Raw genomic sequence first — 21,347 nt, 5'->3', positions numbered from 1 at the left:
TTATTTTTAATTAATTCATATTAATTTCATTTTTAATCCAAAAAATATGGGACTTTCACCAAAAAAATTCAAATATTTTCCTCTTTTATTTTTTAATTAAAATTATTTTTTGGATTAATTTTGATATTTCTTATGATTTAATTGTTTTTTGTGCATATTTTTAATTGTTTAAAAATACTTCTGACTTTTCAAAAATTATGAATTTTTTTGTCTAAGGTCCTTTGACCTCGTTTGACCTAGGATAAATCTCTTGGCCATTTATTTGGTATTTTGAAGAGGTTTTAGGTTTTTGATCAAACATAATTCAATTTAAATGCATTTTTATTTAATTTTTTTAATTGATTAATTATGTAGAAATTATGTTGAGCCATTTTTATTGACTATGTGTTTGGGCCTTGGTCAAGGTTGATGTTACTTTTGTTGGATTAAAATCATTGGATTTAGGGGATTGATGAAATGTACATTTCATCTCCCAAAATGAATGAATGGTTTTAATTTGATAAAATTCCTCCCATGATCAATTTGTGTTTCTCTCATCCCCCCCCCCCCCTCTTCATCTTCAATCCCATTCTATCTCATCCCTTTCATTGACCAATAAAGTCTCAATATCCTAAGGCTAATTGATTCATCAATTACTTTGTGTTAGATGAACCAATACAAGTATGGATGAGATTAGGTCCATCCTTTGATCATTTTATTTTTGTGTGTGGTATGTTTTAGGAGTATGGTTCATTATACCATATCTCTAACATGCATTAACACCAAAAAAAATATTATTCGGCCTCAGATAGTTGTGACTTCTACATAAGTCCAATTACGATTGCTTAACATAGCGCTAAATTTTGACCCAAAGGCATAACATTCTAGTAAGTGAGATTGTAAGTCCCCCTCCTTTCATGGTATTGTGTGGAAACTTGGCCTTTTTTCCTTCCTTTGGAAGATGTCTTGGTTCAAGGATCCATGCTTGTGAATAAAGGGTTGAGTGTTCTCCAAATAATGACATAATCAATTGAAAAGAAAACATCACAAACATCTAATCAACTGACATTTGACTAACTTCTATTATCATTACTTTTAATTTCAAGTCATTTACCTTATGTCATTTAAATTCAAGTCATTTACCTTATGTCATTTAAATTCAAGTCATTTACCATTCCATTTGCCATTTACATATCATTTAACTTGTTTATGTTTATGTTTTTTTTTCTTTTTTCACTTTGCTCACTTGAGCCATATATTGTATTTGTATATATTTGTTTGTATATTTTGTTTGTGTTTATGGTCTTAGGACCTTAAAATACTTAATAAACAACAAAAAACCCTAAAAAATGTTTGTATGGACCGTTGGATTCGATCTGAGCTTTGGACTTAGAATTAGGCAACATTCCCTATGCAAAAGGACTTGGCCAATGCCAACATTTCTGAGACCAAGTTATTGTGATTTGAGCTTCCATCTGATGCAAGTATTGGGATCCACATGAATTCATCTGCCACATGGTTCTTGATGCAACTGTTATTTTGAACCTGTGTCTAATGCCTAATTCTGATCCAATCAAGGACTATGTCATCTGATACATGGGAAGATTAAGAAGAAGATTGTGAAGTTACTTGCTTGGATGTGGTTATCTTTATTTGGTGCCTTGCTTATTGATATTGCTTGATTTAAAGTCCAAAGGAAAAGTGTGTTTCTATATGACATTCTTATCTATTGGATTGCATGCCATTGGTCAGATCTTTTTCAACTCTTAACTTTTAATTTCATGCTTAGGCTTAGTCTCTTCATCTCCTCCCATTTCTTAAATTTCAAATCTCTCCCCCTTTTCAAAAACCTTCTTTGCTTGTGATTTCTAAACTTAGACGTTATTGCAAATTAGAAACTTTGGCCTTATGCCATTGCATTTTAAAAAATATTTTCTTAAATCAAACTTGTAAATGAATCTAATCATACTGACTTAAAATTTCAAAAGACAAAAAGAACTAATACTCATTCAAACTCTTTTGGGCATTTGTGCCTCTTCTAAATTTAAAACTTTTATTAAAAGCAATCCACTCACTTTGAAATTGATACCACAAACTACGAGGTTTTGATCCCTCAATTTTATGTTGGTACGTAGGCACAAGTCCGAAGGTCTTGTCAAACACAAAAATATAATTAATGAATTCTCTTCTCATCCCCACACTCTATTTATTGCAAACATTTTATACCAAAAACATATACACAGATAAAAAAGGGCTCCCTAGGAGTACCTAGGACACTTTGGGTGCTAACACCTTCCCTCTGTGTAACCAACCCCCTTACCTGTAATCTCTGGCATTTTATTAGTTTTGATTTGAAAACTTCTAATCTTTGGGTTTTGTTCGTACTTTTTCCCTTTTCCTTTGGAAACAATAAAAGCGCGGTGGTGACTCTGGTTTTATTGACGTTAAGTTTATCCATAGCTTAATGGTCATGAATTTACCGCTACATGAAATATTTTTATATTTTTCTATTGATTACAACATTGGTCGTCGTCTACTATAGAATCTGAATCCCGAGACCTTGCTTTGATTGATGATGATTGGATTGATCTTTGACCATCTGATATCTAACTTTTAACATGATGGGCTCAAAGATTATAGTCAATTCCTTTATCCCTAACTTTAGCCTGGACATTTTTTATTCTTTTCGTCCACTGGGATGCTCCTTTTTTCCTAAGCTGCCCTTTCGGGTTTTCGACTTAGCGAGCTTTATATTTCATCTGATCTCTAACTTTTGCATGGACAATTCATTTTTTGGTCCATCGGGATAGCCATTTTTGCCTAGATCAATTTTGTGAGGATTAACCTAGCGGCCTTTTATCATTTCTTTTTAGGCATAATATTTTTTTACTATGTCTCCATTCACTGGCGATGTCAAATCTTCCCCATCCATTATTGTGTGGATTAGAGCCCCACCTGAGAAGGCCTTCTTGATGACGAAAGGTCCCTCATAGTTAGGAGTCCATTTGTCCCGAGGATCTGAGTGAATAGTAGAATACCTTTTGAGCACGAGTTCTCATGCGCGGTACTCATGAGGAAGAACCTTCTTATCAAAAGCTTGTTTGAGACGTCTTTGGTACAATTGACCATGACAAACGGCCGTCAAACGCTTTTCTTCGATCAAATTCAGCTAGTCATACCGTGATTGAACCCATTTGGCTTCGTCGAGGTCAACCTCCATGATGACCCTGAGCGAGGGGATCTCGACCTCAATTGGTATGACAACCTCCATCCCATACACCAATGAGTATGGAGTTTTTGCAGTGGATGTGCAGACTGAAGTTTTGTAACCATGCAGAGCAAAGGGTAACATCTCATGTCAGTTCTTGTACGTCTTGACCATTTTCTGGACGATTCTTTTGATGTTCTTATTAGCTGCTTCTACGAAGCCGTTCATCTTGGGCTGGTATGGTGAAGAGTTGTGGTGTTAGATCTTAAATTCTTCGCATAACTCCTTCATCATATTGTTGTTGAGATTACTGGCATTGTCGGTGATGATCTTGCTAGGGATCCCATAGCGGAAAATTATCTCTTTCTTGATAAACCATGTAACCACTTGTCGAGTGACATTGGCATATGAAGAAGCTTCGACCCATTTCGTGAAGTAATCAATGGCGATCAGGATGAATCGATGACCGTTGGAAGCTTTAGGCTCTATCATCCAAATCTTATCAATACCTCGCATAGAAAAAGGCCATGGAGAAGTCAAAACATTCAATGGAGTCGATGGCACAAAGATCTTGTCACCATTTATCTAACATTTATGACATCTTCTAACAAAGTTGTAACAGTCAACCTCCATTGTCGTTCAGTAATACCCAGCCCGAAGAATCTTCTTGGCCATAGCAGGACCTTTCGCATGTACACCCTCGTAGCCTTCATGTATGGATTTTATGATTGTACTAGCTTTGTGTCTATCCACGCATCTGAGCAGTACGAAATCATAATTTCGCTTATATAACACATCACCGTTTAGGAAGAACTTGAAAGAGAGTCTTCTCAGAGCCTTCTTATGAGTAACGGATATACCCTCGGGATATTGTTGTTTCTCCAGAAATGTCTTTATGTCATAGAACCAGGGCTTATCATCAGGATCGGCCTTGATTACTAAACAATGCATTGGTTCATCTAAGTGGTCAATATGGATAGTTGGTGCTTCGTTCTTCCATTTAACTTTGAACATAGATGCCAATGTGGCTAGAGCATCTGCTAACTGATTTTCTTCCCTGGAAATATGATGAAAGGAGATTTCATCAAAGTAGGGTACTAGTTTTCTGATATGCTCTTTATAGGGTATCAACTTGCTATCCCGAGTCTCCCAATCACCTTTTACCTGACTTATTACCAGAGTTGAATCATCGTACACCTCAAGAATCTTGATCCTTAAGTCGATGGCCGCCTCCAAACCGTAGTTACATGCTTCATACTCTGCCATATTGTTGGTGAAGTCAAAACATAATCTAGCGGTAAATGGAAGGTGGAAACCGGTAGGAGAAGTGATAACAGCACCTATGCCATGGCCACGAGCGTCCATCGCGATCCTGGTTTGGGGCATTCCTCATGGCTTATCTCGGAGCCTGGCATAGTGAAGTCTCAGATAAACTTAATGTCTTCGTTTGGAAAGCCAAACCTCAATGGTTGATAACCTTCAACAGGTAGGTGAGCAAGGTAGTCAGACATAACACTCCCCTTTATCGCTTTCTGGGTCACGTACTGGATATCATACTCAGTAAACAACATTTGCCACCGGGAAATTCTACCAGTAACAGCAGGATTTTCGAAGATATACTTTATCGGATCCATTTTAGATATCAATAAAGTGGTATGGCAAATCATATATTGTCTCAGGCGTCGAGCAACCCAAGTCAAGGCACAAGAAGTCTTCTCCAAAAGTGAGTATCTGGTCTCACATTCAGTGAATTTCTTGCTGAGATAGTAAATAGCATGTTCCTTCTTGCCTGTGTCATCATGTTGACCCAAAATGCAACCCATAGATTCATCGAGTACTGTGAGGTTCATAATGAGGGGCCTACCAGGAACCGATGGTATCAAGATTGGTGGTTCTTGCAAGTACTTTTTATTTTGTCAAATGCCGCTTGGCAATCGTTATTCCACATAATCGATTGATTCTTTCTCAACAGTTTGAATATTGGTTCGTAGGTAGCTATTAAATGTGATATGTATCTGGAGATGTAGTTGAGTCGACCAAGGAAACCTCGAACTTCTTTTTCTGTTCGGGGAGATGGCATTTCTTGGATGGCTCGAACTTTGTCGGGATAAACCTCAATACCTTTCTAACTGACTATGAAACCCAAGAGCTTACCGGATCGGACCCCAAAAGTGCATTTAGCTGGATTTAGACGCAACTTAAACTTTCGGAGCCTGGCAAACAATTTCCTCTAGTTCACTAAGTGATCCTCCTCAGTTCTGGATTTGGCAATTATGTCGTCTACGTAAACCTCAATCTCTTCATGAATCATATCATGAAAGAGGGTTACCATGGCACGTTGATATGTTGCCCCTGCATTCTTCAAGCCGAACGATATTACTTTGTAGCAGTAAGTGCTCCAAGGTGTGATGAAAGTTGTCTTCTCCATATCTTCTGGAAACATCTTTATCTGATTATACCCGGAGACCCATCCATGAAGGAAAAGATGGAAAACTGAGTTGCATTATCAACCAAGACATCAATATGAGGCAAATGGAAGTCATTTTTTGGGGTCGCTTTATTGAGGTCTCGGTAATCTACACACATTCTGACTTTACCATCTTTCTTCGGAACTGGAACGATGTTAGAAACCCACTGTGGGTACTCATAAATGGCCGAAAAGCCAGCATCAAACTACTTCTTAACCTCTTCTTTGATCTTGAGTGCCATGTCGGGTCAGGTCCTTCTGAGTTTTTGCTTGACGGGAGGATATTCAGGCTTGAGTGGCAAGTGATGTTCAACAATGTTGGTGTCTAACCCTGGCATATCTTGGTATGACCAGGAAAAGACGTCAACATATTTGTGCAATAACTCAACCAACTCGGAGTGTACATGCTTGGAAAGAGATGCCCCAACTTTTACTTCTTTTTTATTGGTTTCAGAACCCAAATTAATGACATCCACTGGTTCTTTGTATGGCTGAATATCTTTTTCTTGGTGCTCAAGGAGTCGTGCTAGTTTAGCTGATAATTCACAATCTTCCTCACTATCATCTTTAGCTTGGTTGATTGGAAATCCAGATTTACAATTGATTCTTGCCATATTGTAATCAATAGTTTTATTTGGTCTGCATCTGATGAGCTTATTTTTAGTATGCTTTTTAATAAAGTGAAAAAAGAAAAAGAAATCTTTTGCCATTTCATTGTTTTAGTAAAAAAAAATGAAAATAATTGAAAGAAAAGGGAGCACGAGTTTTGCATGCAAAAAGTACTTTTTATTTATCCACATAATACTTTTAAACATGGAGGCCCTTACAAGCTATCCTCTTATCTCGGGCGGGGACAAGGGATTGAGAAAATAAAATGCATTACATTTTTTGAGTACACTATGGGAATCACGGAAGCCGTCCAGTTGGGGAGCTTGAACCCTGGAGTACATCTGCGTATGAGGTTAGGAGTCTCCGGTTTGCTGCCACTGGATTCCCCAATGACTTCCACAATATGATCATTTTGAAAGTCGACGCTATTGAACTTGACTGGGTTGAACTACTATTTTTTTGTGCTTGCTTTGCATGTTGATGGGCGGTAACTGATACCAAATTTGTCACGCTTTTCTGCCATGTCAACGACTTTACCCCAGCCGGGAAGTGTGCCTTTCTCCAATGTCTGTTTGGCGCTTCTGACTGAAGATAGAACGGTAGCGGATGATTGGTCATGATTGGAGGTAGCAGAACCAACTTCTTCAAATTCTAAATAGTGGAGTGGAATCTCAACAATCCCTTCATCTATCTCAACATATCTGAATGACGAGAGTTCGCTAACCAACATGTCTTCTTCACCATACACAATTACCAGTTTATCATCAATCAAGAACTTCAACCTTTGGTGCAGCGTAGAGGTGACTTCCCCAACAGTATGAATCTACGACCTACCCAACAGACAACTATAAGCTGGGTTGATGTCCATGCTTTGGAAGGTGATGCTGAATTGGTGAGTTCCAACATAGATGGGCAGATCCACTTCCCCAATAACATGTCTTCGAGAACCGTCAAAAGCTCGAACAATCAGTGCGTTGGTCCTCATCTCGGGATCTTTAAACTATAATTGGCTTAATGTAGCTTTCGGAAGCATATTAAGCGAAGAACTAGTGTCAACGAGGACTCGAGATAGAAGAGAGTATGTGCACATGACTGAAATGTGTAGTGCTTTATTATGGGCGTTTCCCTCAGGAGGTAGTTCTGCTTCATTAAATCCTAAATACCTACTAGCAGTGATTCTCGCAACCACGTCGTCAAATTGATCGACCGTGCTATCTTGCATCACATGAGCGGTATTCAGAACTTTCAGCAATGCTTTGCGGTGAGCCTCAGAACTCAACAACAGAGATAAAATGGAGATTTTGGAAGGAGTCTGGTTCAACTGGTCGATGATCTTGAAGTCACTCTTCTTGATCAATTTGAGGAATTTCTGACTTTCCTCAAAAGTGATGCTCTTCTTGTGATCTTCAACTTGCTCATTTTCAACCATCAGCCCTTTACCTTAGACACTTCAGATTCTACCGCTTTGTTGGCAATAACATTCGTCAGCGCTGGAACAGTCGTCATGTTCTGAGTGGTAGGTACAGTTGCCCCTGCCTGCGGAGTAGGAGTAGGAATGACCTTCTCTTTAGGCGGGATAATTGTGGGTGATGGAGACACCCTAGGAGTGTACTATGGAGAGAATACACGGAAACTGCGAGTCATGCCTCCCGTTCCAGTTATATTGACGATTTTGGTGTCAGGAATACGAATTTCTTTTCCACCCAAATACGTTGTTGTCTCATAATTCCAAGGCACTACCTTGGTGTTCTAATACGAAAACAGATTGGGAACACGGAACTGAATTGGTTGAATCCTCTTGGGAGGAGCTTCGACCTTCTTTTTCCTATACACAATAGTTATTGGTTTGATTACTGCCACCTCTTCTACTGCCTTGGACTTGGAGAACTGTATCAACCCCTGATCCATCAACTCTTGCACACAACCCCTTAACTCGTCGCAATTGTCTGGATCACATTCACATATTGCGCAATTATCATGTATACCTGATAGAAACCCAAATTATTCAAGCCTCTTCAACACCACTGACAGGGGAGTCTTTACATCGTTGGCCCTTAGTACAAATTTTGTTGTTTCCTCTTTGATCATAATGTTAACTGCTGAACCGCCATGATTTGGCAGGGGATTTGTTTTCACATTGGGATTTTCCTCGGAGAAAGACAAAATCTCCTGATTAATCAAGTCTTGGACCTTGTATTTAAGGGCCCAACAGTCTTCTGTGGAGTGCCCTATATACCCGGCGTGGTAAGCGCACGAGGCATTAGGATCGTGCTTAGGAAGAAAAGGAGGAGAGGCTGCAGGGATTTCTTTTGGTACAATAGCCCCTACGTGAATCAAATATGGCACCAGCTCAGCATACGGCACTAGAATTTTATCAATCTGAGGATGATTACCAAAACTGTTTCTGTTATTCTGACCTCGACCTTGTCATTTGTTGTCACGGTTGTATTGTTGATTCTAATTTTTCTGAGCAGGTGCTGGTTGTTGATTACTTTTCTGTTGTTGATACTGACATGGCGGTTGTTGATACTGAGTAGCAGCGACATACAGATATGGATAGTGTAATACCCCAAAATTTACCCTTCATTTTTCCTGGAAGCATACGCTTTACACCTCATGCATGCATTCATTTTTAGGTCATTTAACATTAGATACATTGCATTTCATCATGTCAATCAGAATTAGATCCAAGAAACTTAAAAAAAAACGAAAAAAAAAATAAATAAATAAATAAAAAAAAAAAAAAAAAAAAAAAATATAACAAATTTTTTTTTTTGGACTTGGGTCTCTCTCATTTGAGCCCACAACGCCATGGAATTCAGTCTATAAATACCAAGGTTTCACTTGAGAAAAGGAGGGAAGCAAAATACTCTGAGGTTTCCTTGGAACAAAACCCTGAGGAAAAAGATAGTGAGAGAAGAACTAACAGAGTTCAGAGCAGCCTCCAAACCCTGAAGGGAACTCAACTGCACAGAATCACCTCTGCCTCACATAAACCCTAAAGATTGTTTTGTAAACCTCACGGGTGCAACTCAATTTCAATCAAGCTCTCCAATCAGATTTGCCCTATATCCATCATCTTTATGCCTTTAATTTGAATGCTCTAAATGTATGAGGTATTATGGGTGAATTTGATACCCTTTTGATGCATGTGTTTGACAAGAGGTTTATGCCTCCTACCCTTGGTTGCTTTTTGTGAGCTTTTTGTGAATTGTGATGGAATTATTCATGTGGTTACATTTTGATTTGGGGGCAACTCTTGGTTACCCTATCTTGTTTCACTAACCCTTTTGTTGAGTTTTTGTGAAGGCACATGACTTTTGCAGGGATAACTTGCGTGGCTTCCCACTTTATTTGTGGGATAACCCCTGGAGGTTCATTCCGATTACCTGTACTGACCCACTTTCTTTGATGATGTTAGCTTGGAAGGATCTCAGGGTTTCCCATTCCTCTAATTGTTGTTACTTCGGATCTTTATCCGCGTGGTACTTTTACATTTTTCCCGCATTTTACTGCTTTCCTAGCTGGAAGACCTCGATAGGAGGCAATGTTTTTGTGTTTACTTTATGCAGGTTCCTTTGTCCAGGGTTAAGAGCTATGAGGTCTTATCCTCATTACCCTTTTGCGTGCGCGTTCCTACAATGCAAACAAACCCTTCATTGATTTTTCTTCTCCATAATACACGTTTAGTCCTTCTACTACAGATGAGTAAGTCTCCAAAGATCGAGCATCCGGTAGATTGCGTAGTAACGTCGTTCGTCCAAAACCCAATCCATAACCCCGTAGTTAGCCGAACTACGGCTTGCTCTGATTCTCATTCCAAATGAGATACGTAGGCATAAGACGCGATGTCTTAGCGAGCACACATCCCCCAACCCATAGGTCAGCCGAGCTACGAAGACTCTGATTCTCATATTCAGATGAGATACGTATGCAGTGGATGCGACATCCGCGCGAGTCATTTCTCTTAACCTTTTTAGTAAATAAACACATTAGGTAAACCCACACCCTTTAGACAAAAACCACAAAAGTGGATCCCGTAGAGTACTATGGATGCGTAGGGGTGCTAATACCTTCCCTTCGCATAACCGACTCCCGAACCCAAGATTTGGTTGCGAGACCCCGTCTTGTCCTTTCCTTTTTCAGGTTTACTTCGAGCGTTTCCTTTCCCTCCTTTGGGATGAATAACGCACGGTGTCGACTCTTCTGTCATTTTCTTTCGCCGGTTGTTTTTTCGCGCACTGTATTTTTCAGGTTGCGACAGCTGGCGACTCTGCTGGGGACACTAAGAAGTTGACCTCTTGCTGGTCCATCTTCCCTAAGCGAGTCCTTCCTAGCTCGTGTGATTTCTTGTTCATTGGGTGTTCATGCTTTTGTACATTTATTTACTTACTTGCTTGTATTCATCTGATGTATCTGTTGGAGCTGTTGTTTGTTTGTTGGGATGGGATGTTCTACGAGAGATAAGCCCATTACCCAGGCTTGAGTGTACACACAGGTTTTAGAGTGGATGATCATGAGGCTTGCATGGCATGTTGCTACGTTAAGTCGTTCGTGAAGAACCACACCCAGACGAGGTTTCTTTTGGATATATTATGTCCTACGGATGTTTCGTAACGACATGATGTTCCTTTAGAAATCGTCGACTCTGGTGACCATTTCCCGAGAACTCAGTCGAGGCCTCTCCTCCGAGACGTGATTATGTTAGCTCTGGTGGGCGCATTCTCGCGGATCAATCCAAGGACCCCGAGACTGGGAACTTGCTTTAGGATGTCCTGTTGAGGGGAGTCAGTAGAGGTCTTTTATCCCGTAATAATGCCAAACCTTCAGTGGTAAACGTATTATTCGCGACTGAAGGGCTGAAGTTGACGAACGTCTGTTCTTAGAACCTACCAGTGAGGGGCGGGCTAAATTCAGGAAACCTTAACCTCCAACCAACCCGGTTTTCTGGAGCAGAGCTTTGATCTTGTATTCTATTCTTCAGTGGGTTTCTCTTCAGACAGTGCAACCTAACAGATGTTCAAGCAGATACAGCAATCATGATTGACATACCACTGCATTGCATTCACATCATCACATCATTTGCATTCATATCATTTAACACATGTTTATCCATTTCAAGGGGGTTTACATCTTCTTCTTGATTCTAGTCGGGGTTTTTCTGGTACTTTTTAAAAGGGATATTTTATTTGATGAGAGACTGGAATCAAGGGGGTAGAATACCTTTTGGAATTGATAAACATGTCATTGCATTTGCATATCCATAACAATGTCTTGCATAACAGGTACCGCCGCAGTGTTCTCAATTGTTTGGTGTTCCACTAGCAGGATAGCTGACTCAGGCATTCACCGATACGGTACCCGAAGGAATCAACAGAGAGCGATGGAGAGCCTACAAGCAGAGCTCACCGAGATGAAGATTCGCATGAATCAATTCATGGATTTGGTTCAAGGGGTGGCTCAAGGACAGCAGGAGCTTAGATTGTTGGTACAGAGGGATCCCCCTATTACTCAACCGGAGACGTTGGCTGATCCTCCAGCTGGAGAGGCTAATGGTCCCAATGGACCGGGGCCTATCCCGATCCCGCATGTCAACCTAGATCAACAACCCATTCAGGATGGTCAGGATGATCAGTTCCCCTTGCTTCAGGAAGACTTTGGCATGGACCCCATGTTTAGAAGATTGGAAGAGAGGTTGAAAGCAGTGGAAGGACAAAATCTTCTGGGAGTAGATGTTGCTGACTTGGGGCTGGTCCCAGGTGTGAGAGTGCCACCGAAATTCAAGGTCCCGATATTTGACAAATACCATGGCAGCTCTTGCCCCAAAACTTACGTGCAAGCCTATTTCCGTAAAATGGTTGCATACTCTGATGACAAGAAGCTACTTATGTACTTCTTCTAGGATAGCCTAGCTGGGGCATCCTTGGAATGGTATATGAGGCGGGACAGAGCCCACATCCGTTGTTGGAGGGATTTGGCAGAGGCTTTCGTGAAGCAGTATCAGTATAATGCAGACATGGCTCCGGACATAACTCAACTTCAGAATCTGTCTCTTAAAAGCAATGAGTGCTTCAGGGAATACGCTCAACGCTGGAGGGATACAGCTTCCCGTGTTCAGCCTCCTATGTTGGAAAAGGAAATGGCCAACATGTTCATGAATACGCTGCCTGGACCTTATCTGGAGCGTTTGGTGGGGTGCAATGCTTCCAACTTTGCTGATGTGGTCTCTACTGGAGAAAGGGTGGAGAATTACCTAAAGACCTATAAGAGCCAGAGTGGAGGTGGATCCTCATCAGGGGTGAAGAAGCCGTTCATTCAGGGACAGAAGAGGAGAGAAGGGGATGCAAATGCCATATCTTCTTATCAAAACAGGGATAACCAGAGGAATAATTTTCAGAATTATCATCAGCAACCGTATGTTGCGGCTGTGACCATTCCAGCTGCAGCGCCACTACAACAACAACAATCACAACGTCAACCAGCTCAGTATCAACAGCAGCAGCAACCGGGTAACAGACCTGCTTATCAACAGAGGCAAAGGATGATGGACCGGCGTTTCGACACCCTTCCAATGTCGTACGCTCAGTTGCTTTCTAGTCTTCAACAACTACAACTTGTGCAACTGCGCACTCTGGCTCCTCCTGTTGGTAGACTTCCGGTGGGTTACGACGCCAACGCTAGGTGTAGCTTCCACTCTGGGGCACCTGGCCACAACATTGAGAACTGCAAAGCTTTTAAGCACGTAGTTCAAGACCTCATAGATTCAAAGGCCATCGACCTTGCACCGGCTCTGAATGTCGTTAACAATCCCATGCCACAGCATGGTGGTGCGAACGTTAACATGATAGAGGGAAAAGCCAAGTCCATTAAGGATGTGTTGAAGTTGAAGACGCCATTGTTGGATATCAAAGGATGCTTGCTGAAGGCCGATGTTTTCCCCGGTTGTGGGAAGGGTTGTTTGGATTGTGCCACTCAGAGTGGAGGTTGTTTGAAGCTACAGCAGGGTATCCAGGCCTTGCTCGACAAAGGTATCCTCCAGGTTGAAGATTTGTCTGTCCAAGAGTCTGTGAAAGAGGTTAAAGCGGGTGCCTCTATCTCATCCTTTAAGCAGGCACGGGCCGTGGTGGATTCAGGTGTTGCTCCCAGTTGGGGGCGTCTGTTGGAATTACCAGTGAAAGAAGATAAGTTCGGGATTGGGTATCAGCCAGTTTTGACTTCTACAACACTTCAGGGGCCGATCACTTTCTCCAGTGCTGGCAATATTCAGTATGGTCAAGTCTCTGCAGTCAACGAAGAAGATGGGGATAGTGATTGTGACATTGACAACTGGGTGCGTCCGAGGATCCCGGGTGAAGTCATCAACAATTGGTCTTCCGAAGAGATTATCCAAGTCACTCTTCTTGAAGAGTAATTTTCTTTGTTTATTCATGCATATCCAAGTCTTACGTTCCGCCCAGGGCGTAATGACTCATTGTAGGGCCCGTCTATGTGACACTTGCATTTTTATCATAAATAAAGGACGTATTTTTGCATTCAAATATTTCGTTCCCTATCTTTCTATTTTTGCAGTTTTTCAAAATAAAAAAATGGCAATGTTTTGTTTAGTTTCCACTTTTTTTCACACTCATAAGCACATACCATCACTCATGCAGATGCACATCACCGGATCCTATTGATAACGGTTCTGCTACGGCTCGTTTCGACTTTGAAAATCCAATCTTTCAAGCTGAAGAAGAGGGTGATGAAGACTGTGAACTCCCTGAAGAGCTTACCAGGTTATTAAAACAAGGGGAAAGGGTTATTCAACCGCATCAAGAGTCTGTTGAAGTGATTAATCTCGGCACCGAGGACGCCAAGAGAGAAATCAAGATAGGGGATGCTTTAGAAGACAATGTGAAGAAAGGGCTGATTGAATTGCTGCAAGAATACGTTGACATCTTCGCCTGGTCTTATCAGGACATGCCTGGGTTGGACACAGACATCGTGGTGCACCGCTTGCCTCTCAAAGAAGGTTGTCCTCCGGTCAAGCAGAAGCTCAGAAGAACAAGACCAGAGATGGCTGTCAAGATAAAGGAAGAAGTACAATAGCAGTTGGATGCAGGGTTTCTAGCAGTCACCAATTATCCGCCATGGGTTGCAAACATCGTCCCAGTACCTAAGAAGGATGGAAAGGTACGGATGTGTGTCGACTACCGGGATCTGAACAGAGCTAGCCCTAAAGATGATTTCCCATTACCTCACATCGACGTTTCGGTGGATAATACAGCTCAGTTCTCGGTATTCTCCTTCATGGATGGCTTTTCTGGCTATAACCAAATCAAGATGGCACCAGAAGACATGGAAAAGACAACTTTCATAACCCCATGGGGCACCTTCTGCTACAAGGTGATGCCGTTTGGTCTGAAAAATGCCGGAGCAACATATCAACGAGCTATGGTAACTCTGTTCCATGATATGATTCATCATGAAATCGAGGTTTATGTGGACGATATGATTGCCAAATCTCAGGCAGAAGAAGAACATTTGGTGAATCTGCAGAAATTGTTTGAACGGTTAAGGAAATTCAAATTGAGACTTAATCCGAACAAGTGCACTTTCGGGGTGAGATCGGGAAAATTGCTGGGTTTTATCGTTAGCGGAAAAGGGATTGAGGTGGATCCCGAAAAAGTAAAAGCGATACAGGAAATGCCAGAGCCAAGAACAGAGAAGCAAGTTCGTAGTTTCTTAGGGAGGTTGAACTACATTGCAAGGTTCATCTCTCACCTAACAACCACGTGTGAGCCAATTTTCAAATTGCTGAAGAAAGATCAGGCTATCAGGTGGAATGAAGATTGTCAAAGGGCTTTCGAGAAGATAAAAGAGTATCTACAGAAACCTCCGATCCTTATACCTCCAGTTCCTGGGAGACCTCTGATAATGTACCTATCAGTGACTGAGAACTCGATGGGGTGTGTATTGGGACAGCATGACGAGTCTGGTCGAAAAGAGCATGCCATATACAACCTTAGCAAAAAGTTTACCGACTGTGAAGTCAAATATTCGCAGCTTGAGAAAACTTGTTGTGCTTTGGCCTTAGCTGCTCGCCGACTGAGGCAGTATATGCTGAACCATACTACCTTGTTGATTTCTAAGATGGATCCAGTGAAATACATATTCGAGAAGCCAGCTCTCACCGGAAGGGTCACTCGTTGGCAAATGATTTTAACAGAGTATGATATTCAGTACACGTCACAGAAGGCCATCAAAGGTAGTATTCTGTCAGACTACCTTGCCGAGCAACCGATTGATGATTATGAGCCGATGAAGTTTGAATTCCCTGATGAAGACATCATGTTCCTCAAGATGAAAGACTGTGAAGAGCCAGTTGTTGAGGAGGGACCTGATCCAAACGAAAAGTGGACTTTGTTGTTTGATGGGGCTGTCAATGCTAGAGGAAGTGGAATTGGCGATGTCATTACAACTCCGAAAGGTGCCCACATACCTTTCACCGCTGGTTTGACTTTTGAGTGCACAAATAATGAAGCTAAGTACGAGGCCTGTATCTTGGGTATTGAGTAAGCCATTGATTTGAGAATCAAGACTTTGGACATCTTCGGAGATTCAGCTCTGGTGATCAATCAAGTGAATGGTGATTGGAATACTCTCCAACCCACTCTGGTCCTCTACAGAGACTACACGAGAAGACTGTTGACTTTCTTCACAACAGTAAAATTGTATCATATACCTCGTGATGAGAACCAGATGGCAGACGCACTTGCTACTCTATCCTCCATGATCAAGGTAATTCGCTGGAACCATGCTCCCAGGATCGATGTGATGCGCCTTGACAGGGCCGCATATGTGTTTGTTGCTGAACTGGTAGTCGATGACAAGCCCTGGTATCATGATATCAAGTGCTTTCTGAAGAATCAAGAGTACCCTGCAGGGGCATCCAACAATGACAGAAAGACTTTGAGAAGATTGGCAGGCAGTTTCTTCTTGAACAAAGACGATGTGCTGTATAAGAGGAACTTCGACATGGTTTTGCTCAAATGCGTGGACAGACACGAGGTGGACATGTTAATGCAGGAAGTTCATGAAGGTTCCTTCGGTACTCATGCCGGCGGACATGCAATGGCTAAGAAATTGTTGAGAGCGGGTTATTATTGGATGACCATGGAGTCAGATTGCTTCAAATATGCTCGGAAGTGTCATAAATGCCAGATTTATGCTGATAAGGTGCATGTACCGCCAAATCCTCTGAATGTGATGTCTTCGCCGTGGCCGTTTTCTATGTGGGGCATTGACATGATTGGAAAGATTGAGCCGACTGCTTCCAATGGGCATCGCTTCATCCTTGTTGCCATCGACTATTTCACCAAGTGGGTCGAGGCAGCGTCGTTCGCGAATGTCACCAGACATGTGGTTGCCCGTTTCATCAAGAAAGAAATCATTTGTCGCTATGGGATTCCCGAAAGAATCATTACTGATAATGGTTCTAATCTCAACAACAAAATGATGAAGGAGTTGTGTCAGAACTTCAACATTCAGCATCACAATTCTTCCCCTTACCGCCCTAAGATGAACGGCGCTGTGGAGGCGGCAAATAAGAACATAAAGAAGATTGTGCAAAAGATGGTCGTCACGTACAGAGATTGGCATGAGATGCTACCCTTCGCCTTGCATGGGTACCGTACTTCAGTACGTACGTCGACCGGGGCAACCCCTTACTCCCTGGTGTATGGTATGGAAGCAGTCCTACCTGTTGAAGTGGAGATTCCTTCTCTAAGAGTCTTGTTGGATGTCAAGTTAGACGAAGCCGAATGGATTCGGACAAGGTTCAATGAGTTGAGTCTTATCAAAGAGAAGCGAATGGCAGCCATTTGTCATGGGAAGTTGTATCAGAGTCGGATGAAGAGAGCCTTTGATCGGAAAGTGCGTCCTCGTTGTTTCCAAGTCGGAGATTTAGTGTTGAAAAGAATCCTTCCTCCTCAGACAGATCACAGGGGCAAGTGGACTCCTAACTATGATGGACCGTATATTGTCACCAAGGTTTTTGATGGTGGGGCCTTAATGCTTACAACTATGGATGGTGAAAACTTCACTTCCCCTGTGAACTCAGACGCAGTTAAAAAATACTTCGCATAAAATAGACCCGCTGGACAGTAAAAAGAATAGTCCAGGCAAAAATGGGCATCCCGACGAACCAAGAAAATGAAAAGGTTCGGGCAAAAATTAGGGATTAAAAATGAAAAGATCGTACACCCGGTAAGTTGAAAACCTGAAAAGGCAACTTAGGCAAAAATGGGTATCCCGGTGGATTGAAAACCCGAAAAGGGCGATCCAGGCAAAAGTTAGGGATTAAGCGAATGACTGCGTTCTGAGTTAGTTCTGAATCTCATCTCATGTCGATGACTGGAAATTTTCGAAAGGTAGGAAACAGTCCAATCACCTTTTCAGAAGGCTGATTATATGGAGGATCTTGAAGACGGGCAAGTCATAGCAGAATTGGAACCCAATAGAAATCCATTTCACATTGCCATTAGATTAATTTCTGTTTTTATCTTTTGTGCGATTACCTCTTTCCAGGGATTGCTTCCTGATGTAAATACATATTCAGAGGCCATTCAATCAATAAAATCATGTTATTCAGTATATCTCTGTTTTCATTTTCATTTTACTGTTTTGTTTGCAAAAATGACGTCCGAATTTTTGATAAACATTGCATCATGACACATAAGGGCTTTACAGGTACATGCTCAATAAACATTTAAAATTGCTGTAAATTTTAAGTGCTTTGGATCGTCTATTCAGAACAGATACCCTCGGGGCATTTCCTTAAAATCCCCTGCAGATGACCGTGAATATCTTCCCCAGTGAAGTCACCAACAGACGAATTCGGTGTCTTATCCCTGCAGAGCTGATCAGAGCGTTGGATTCTTCAATCCCCAGCAGGTTCTCACCACTGTACTTCCCCAAGCGTTTGTTTCAGGACATACACTCCCCAGTAGAGTTGACAGTGCCAGACTGTATACCCCCAGCGGAGTTGACAGTGCCAGACTGTATCTTCCCAGCAGAAGTGGCTGCTCCTTAGAGTTCGAGGCCAGATCGATAACCCCAATGCCAGATCCATGGTTTCTTTCCTTGAAGCAGAACCTCGGTACCGTATCAGTGTTTGCTTCCCCTGTTGAGTCATCTCTCGCAGATCGTGGTTGCCAGAACCACTATCGTTTTCCCCAACAGCAGGTTTTCAGTGTCGTTCTCTCCCCAGTCAGAATCTCGGTATTTCGTCATTGCTAGAACACCGTGTGGCGGGTCATTTCCCCACAGAATTCTTTGCGCTGTGCATCTCCAACAGCCTTGCCAGGGTCCAGAAGATGGTGATCATTTCCCCAGCAGATCCCTTTGTCGCAGCTTGGCATTTTACTCAGCATTTCGCATCCCTGCATGTAGAATCATATTGCATTGCATCCTTCCAAATCGCGTAGCATTTCCATTTTCATGGAGCATTACGCCATTGAAAGATTCAAACATACGCATGTAAGCATAAAACATTCTCGGTATCCCAAGTGATTAGCCAGAAGTTGTTTCCAGTGCTCAGACTGAAGATTGTTCGTTACCCACCTTGGTTATCCCCAGCAAGTGTCATTGGCCCATGCGCCGCCTTTATTATCATTCCCTATTTCTGCCAATGCTGACAGGCATGAAGTTTTCCGGTATCCAGACCGAAGTGGCATTCAGGCTAGTGTTCCGATATTCAGATCGAAGTGGCATTTAGGCCAGTTTTCCCGATATTCAGATCGAAGTGGCATTCAGGCCAAGTCTTTCCGATGTTCAGATCGAAGAAGTTTCCGACGGTCAGGTCGATGCGACTTGTGGCATTCAGGCCAGTGTTCCGATATTCAGATCGAAGTGGCATTCAGGCCAGTGTTCCGATATTCAGATCGAAGTGGCATTCAGGCCAGTTTTCCCGATATTCAGATCGAATGGCATTCAGGCCAAGTCTTTCCGATGTTCAGATCGAAGAAGTTTCCGACGTTCAGGTCGATGCGACTTGTGGCATTCAGGCCAATTTTCCGATGTTCAGATCGAAGTCATTTCCAGTATTCAGACTGATGAGCGGCATTCAGGCCATGGTAATTTCTGTGTTACCATTTATTTTGGTATCCAAGTTAACATTTTTTTCGGTATTCAGACTGACTCTCACCGTACCAGACGAATTCTTCTTTCATGGCCACCTCTTTGCCGATTCTGATAGACATTGTTACTTCACTTCACTTCAGTGCAAATTTTTGGGCTTTTATTGTATTCAATCCCTTGATACCTTGAAAGTACGAAAGCAGCTGCCATCTTCTTTCCGGGTCTCCAGTTGATTGAATAGGGGCAGCTGTAATACCCCAAAATTTACCCTTCATATTTCCTGGAAGCATACGCTTTACACCTCATGCATGCATTCATTTTTAGGTCATTTAACATTAGATACATTGCATTTCATCATGTCAATCAGAATTAGATCCAAGAAACTTTAAAAAAAAAAAAAAACGAAAAAAAAAAAACGAAAAAGAAAAATAAATAAATAAATAAATAAATAAATAAAAATAATAATAAAAAAATAAATAAAATATAACAATTTTTTTTTTTTTTTTGGACTTGGGTCTCTCTCATTTGAGCCCACAAAGCCATGGAATTCAGTCTATAAATACCAAGGCTTCACTTGAGAAAAGGAGGGAAGCAAAATACTCTGAGGTTTCCTTGGAACAAAACCCTGAGGAAAAAGATAGTGAGAGAAGAACTAACAGAGTTCAGAGCAGCCTCCCAACCCTGAAGGGAACTCAACTGCACAAAATCACCTCTGCCTCACATAAACCCTAAAGATTGTTTTGTAAACATCACGGGTGCAACTCAATTTCAATCAAGCTCTCCAATCAGGTTTGCCCTATATCCATCATCTTTATGCCTTTAATTTGAATGCTCTAAATGTATGAGGTATTATGGGTGAATTTGATACCCTTTTGATGCATGTGTTTGACAAGAGGTTTATGCCTCCTACCCTTGGTTGCTTTTTGTGAGCTTTTTGTGAATTTTGATGGAATTATTCATGTGGTTACATTTTGATTTGGGGGCAACTCTTGGTTACCCTATCTTGTTTCACTAACCCTTTTGTTGAGTTTTTGTGAAGGCACATGACTTTTGCAGGGATAACTTGTGTGGTTTCCCACTTTATTTGTGGGATAACCCCTGGAGGTTCATTCCGATTACCTGTACTGACCCACTTTCTTTGATGATGTTAGCTTGGAAGGATCTCAGGGTTTCCCATTCTTCTAATTGTTGTTACTTCGGATCTTTATCCACGTGGTACTTTTACATTTTTCCCGCATTTTACTGCTTTCCTAGCTGGAAGACCTCGATAGGAGGCAATGTTTTTGTGTTTACTTTATGCAGGTTCCTTTGTCCAGGGTTAAGAGTTATGAGGTCTTATCCTCATTACCCTTTTGCATGCGCGTTCCTACAATGCAAACAAACCCTTCATTGATTTTTCTTCTCCATAATACACGTTTACTCCTTCTACTACAGGTGAGTAAGTCTCCAAAGGTCGAGCATCCGGTAGATTGCGTAGTAACGTCGTTTGTCCAAAACCCAATCCATAACCCCGTAGTTAGCCGAACTACGGCTTGCTCTGATTCTCATTCCAGATGAGATACGTAGGCATAAGACGCGATGTCTTAGCGAGCACACATCCCCCAACCCATAGGTCAGCCGAGCTACGAAGACTCTGATTCTCATATTCAGATGAGATACGTATGCAGTGGATGCGACATCCGCGCGAGTCATTTCTCTTAACCTTTTTAGTAAATAAACACATTAGGTAAACCCACACCCTTTAGACAAAAACCACAAAAGTGGATCCCGTAGAGTACTATGGATGCGTAGGGGTGCTAATACCTTCCCTTCGCATAACCGACTCCCGAACCCAAGATTTGGTTGCGAGACCCCGTCTTGTCCTTTCCTTTTTCAGGTTTACTTCGAGCGTTTCCTTTCCCTCCTTTGGGATGAATAACGCACGGTGGCGACTCTTCTGTCATTTTCTTTCGCCGGTTGTTTTTT

At 41.8% G+C, this 21,347-nt stretch overlaps 1 protein-coding gene across 1 annotated transcript; it reads right to left on the bottom strand.

Moving 5' to 3' along the window:
* Positions 1-3,826: 3,826 nt before the first annotated feature.
* Positions 3,827-4,552, bottom strand: LOC127094442 (uncharacterized). The gene has a single exon (XM_051033275.1). The coding sequence runs from the start codon at positions 4,550-4,552 to the stop codon at positions 3,827-3,829; it is 726 nt and encodes a 241-aa protein (XP_050889232.1).
* Between the last annotated feature and the right edge of the window lie 16,795 nt (positions 4,553-21,347).

Source organism: Lathyrus oleraceus, chromosome 6, assembly GCF_024323335.1.
Source record: "Lathyrus oleraceus cultivar Zhongwan6 chromosome 6, CAAS_Psat_ZW6_1.0, whole genome shotgun sequence".
Taxonomy (NCBI): Eukaryota; Viridiplantae; Streptophyta; class Magnoliopsida; order Fabales; family Fabaceae; genus Lathyrus; species Lathyrus oleraceus.
This window is presented reverse-complemented; position numbering and strand designations above follow the sequence as displayed.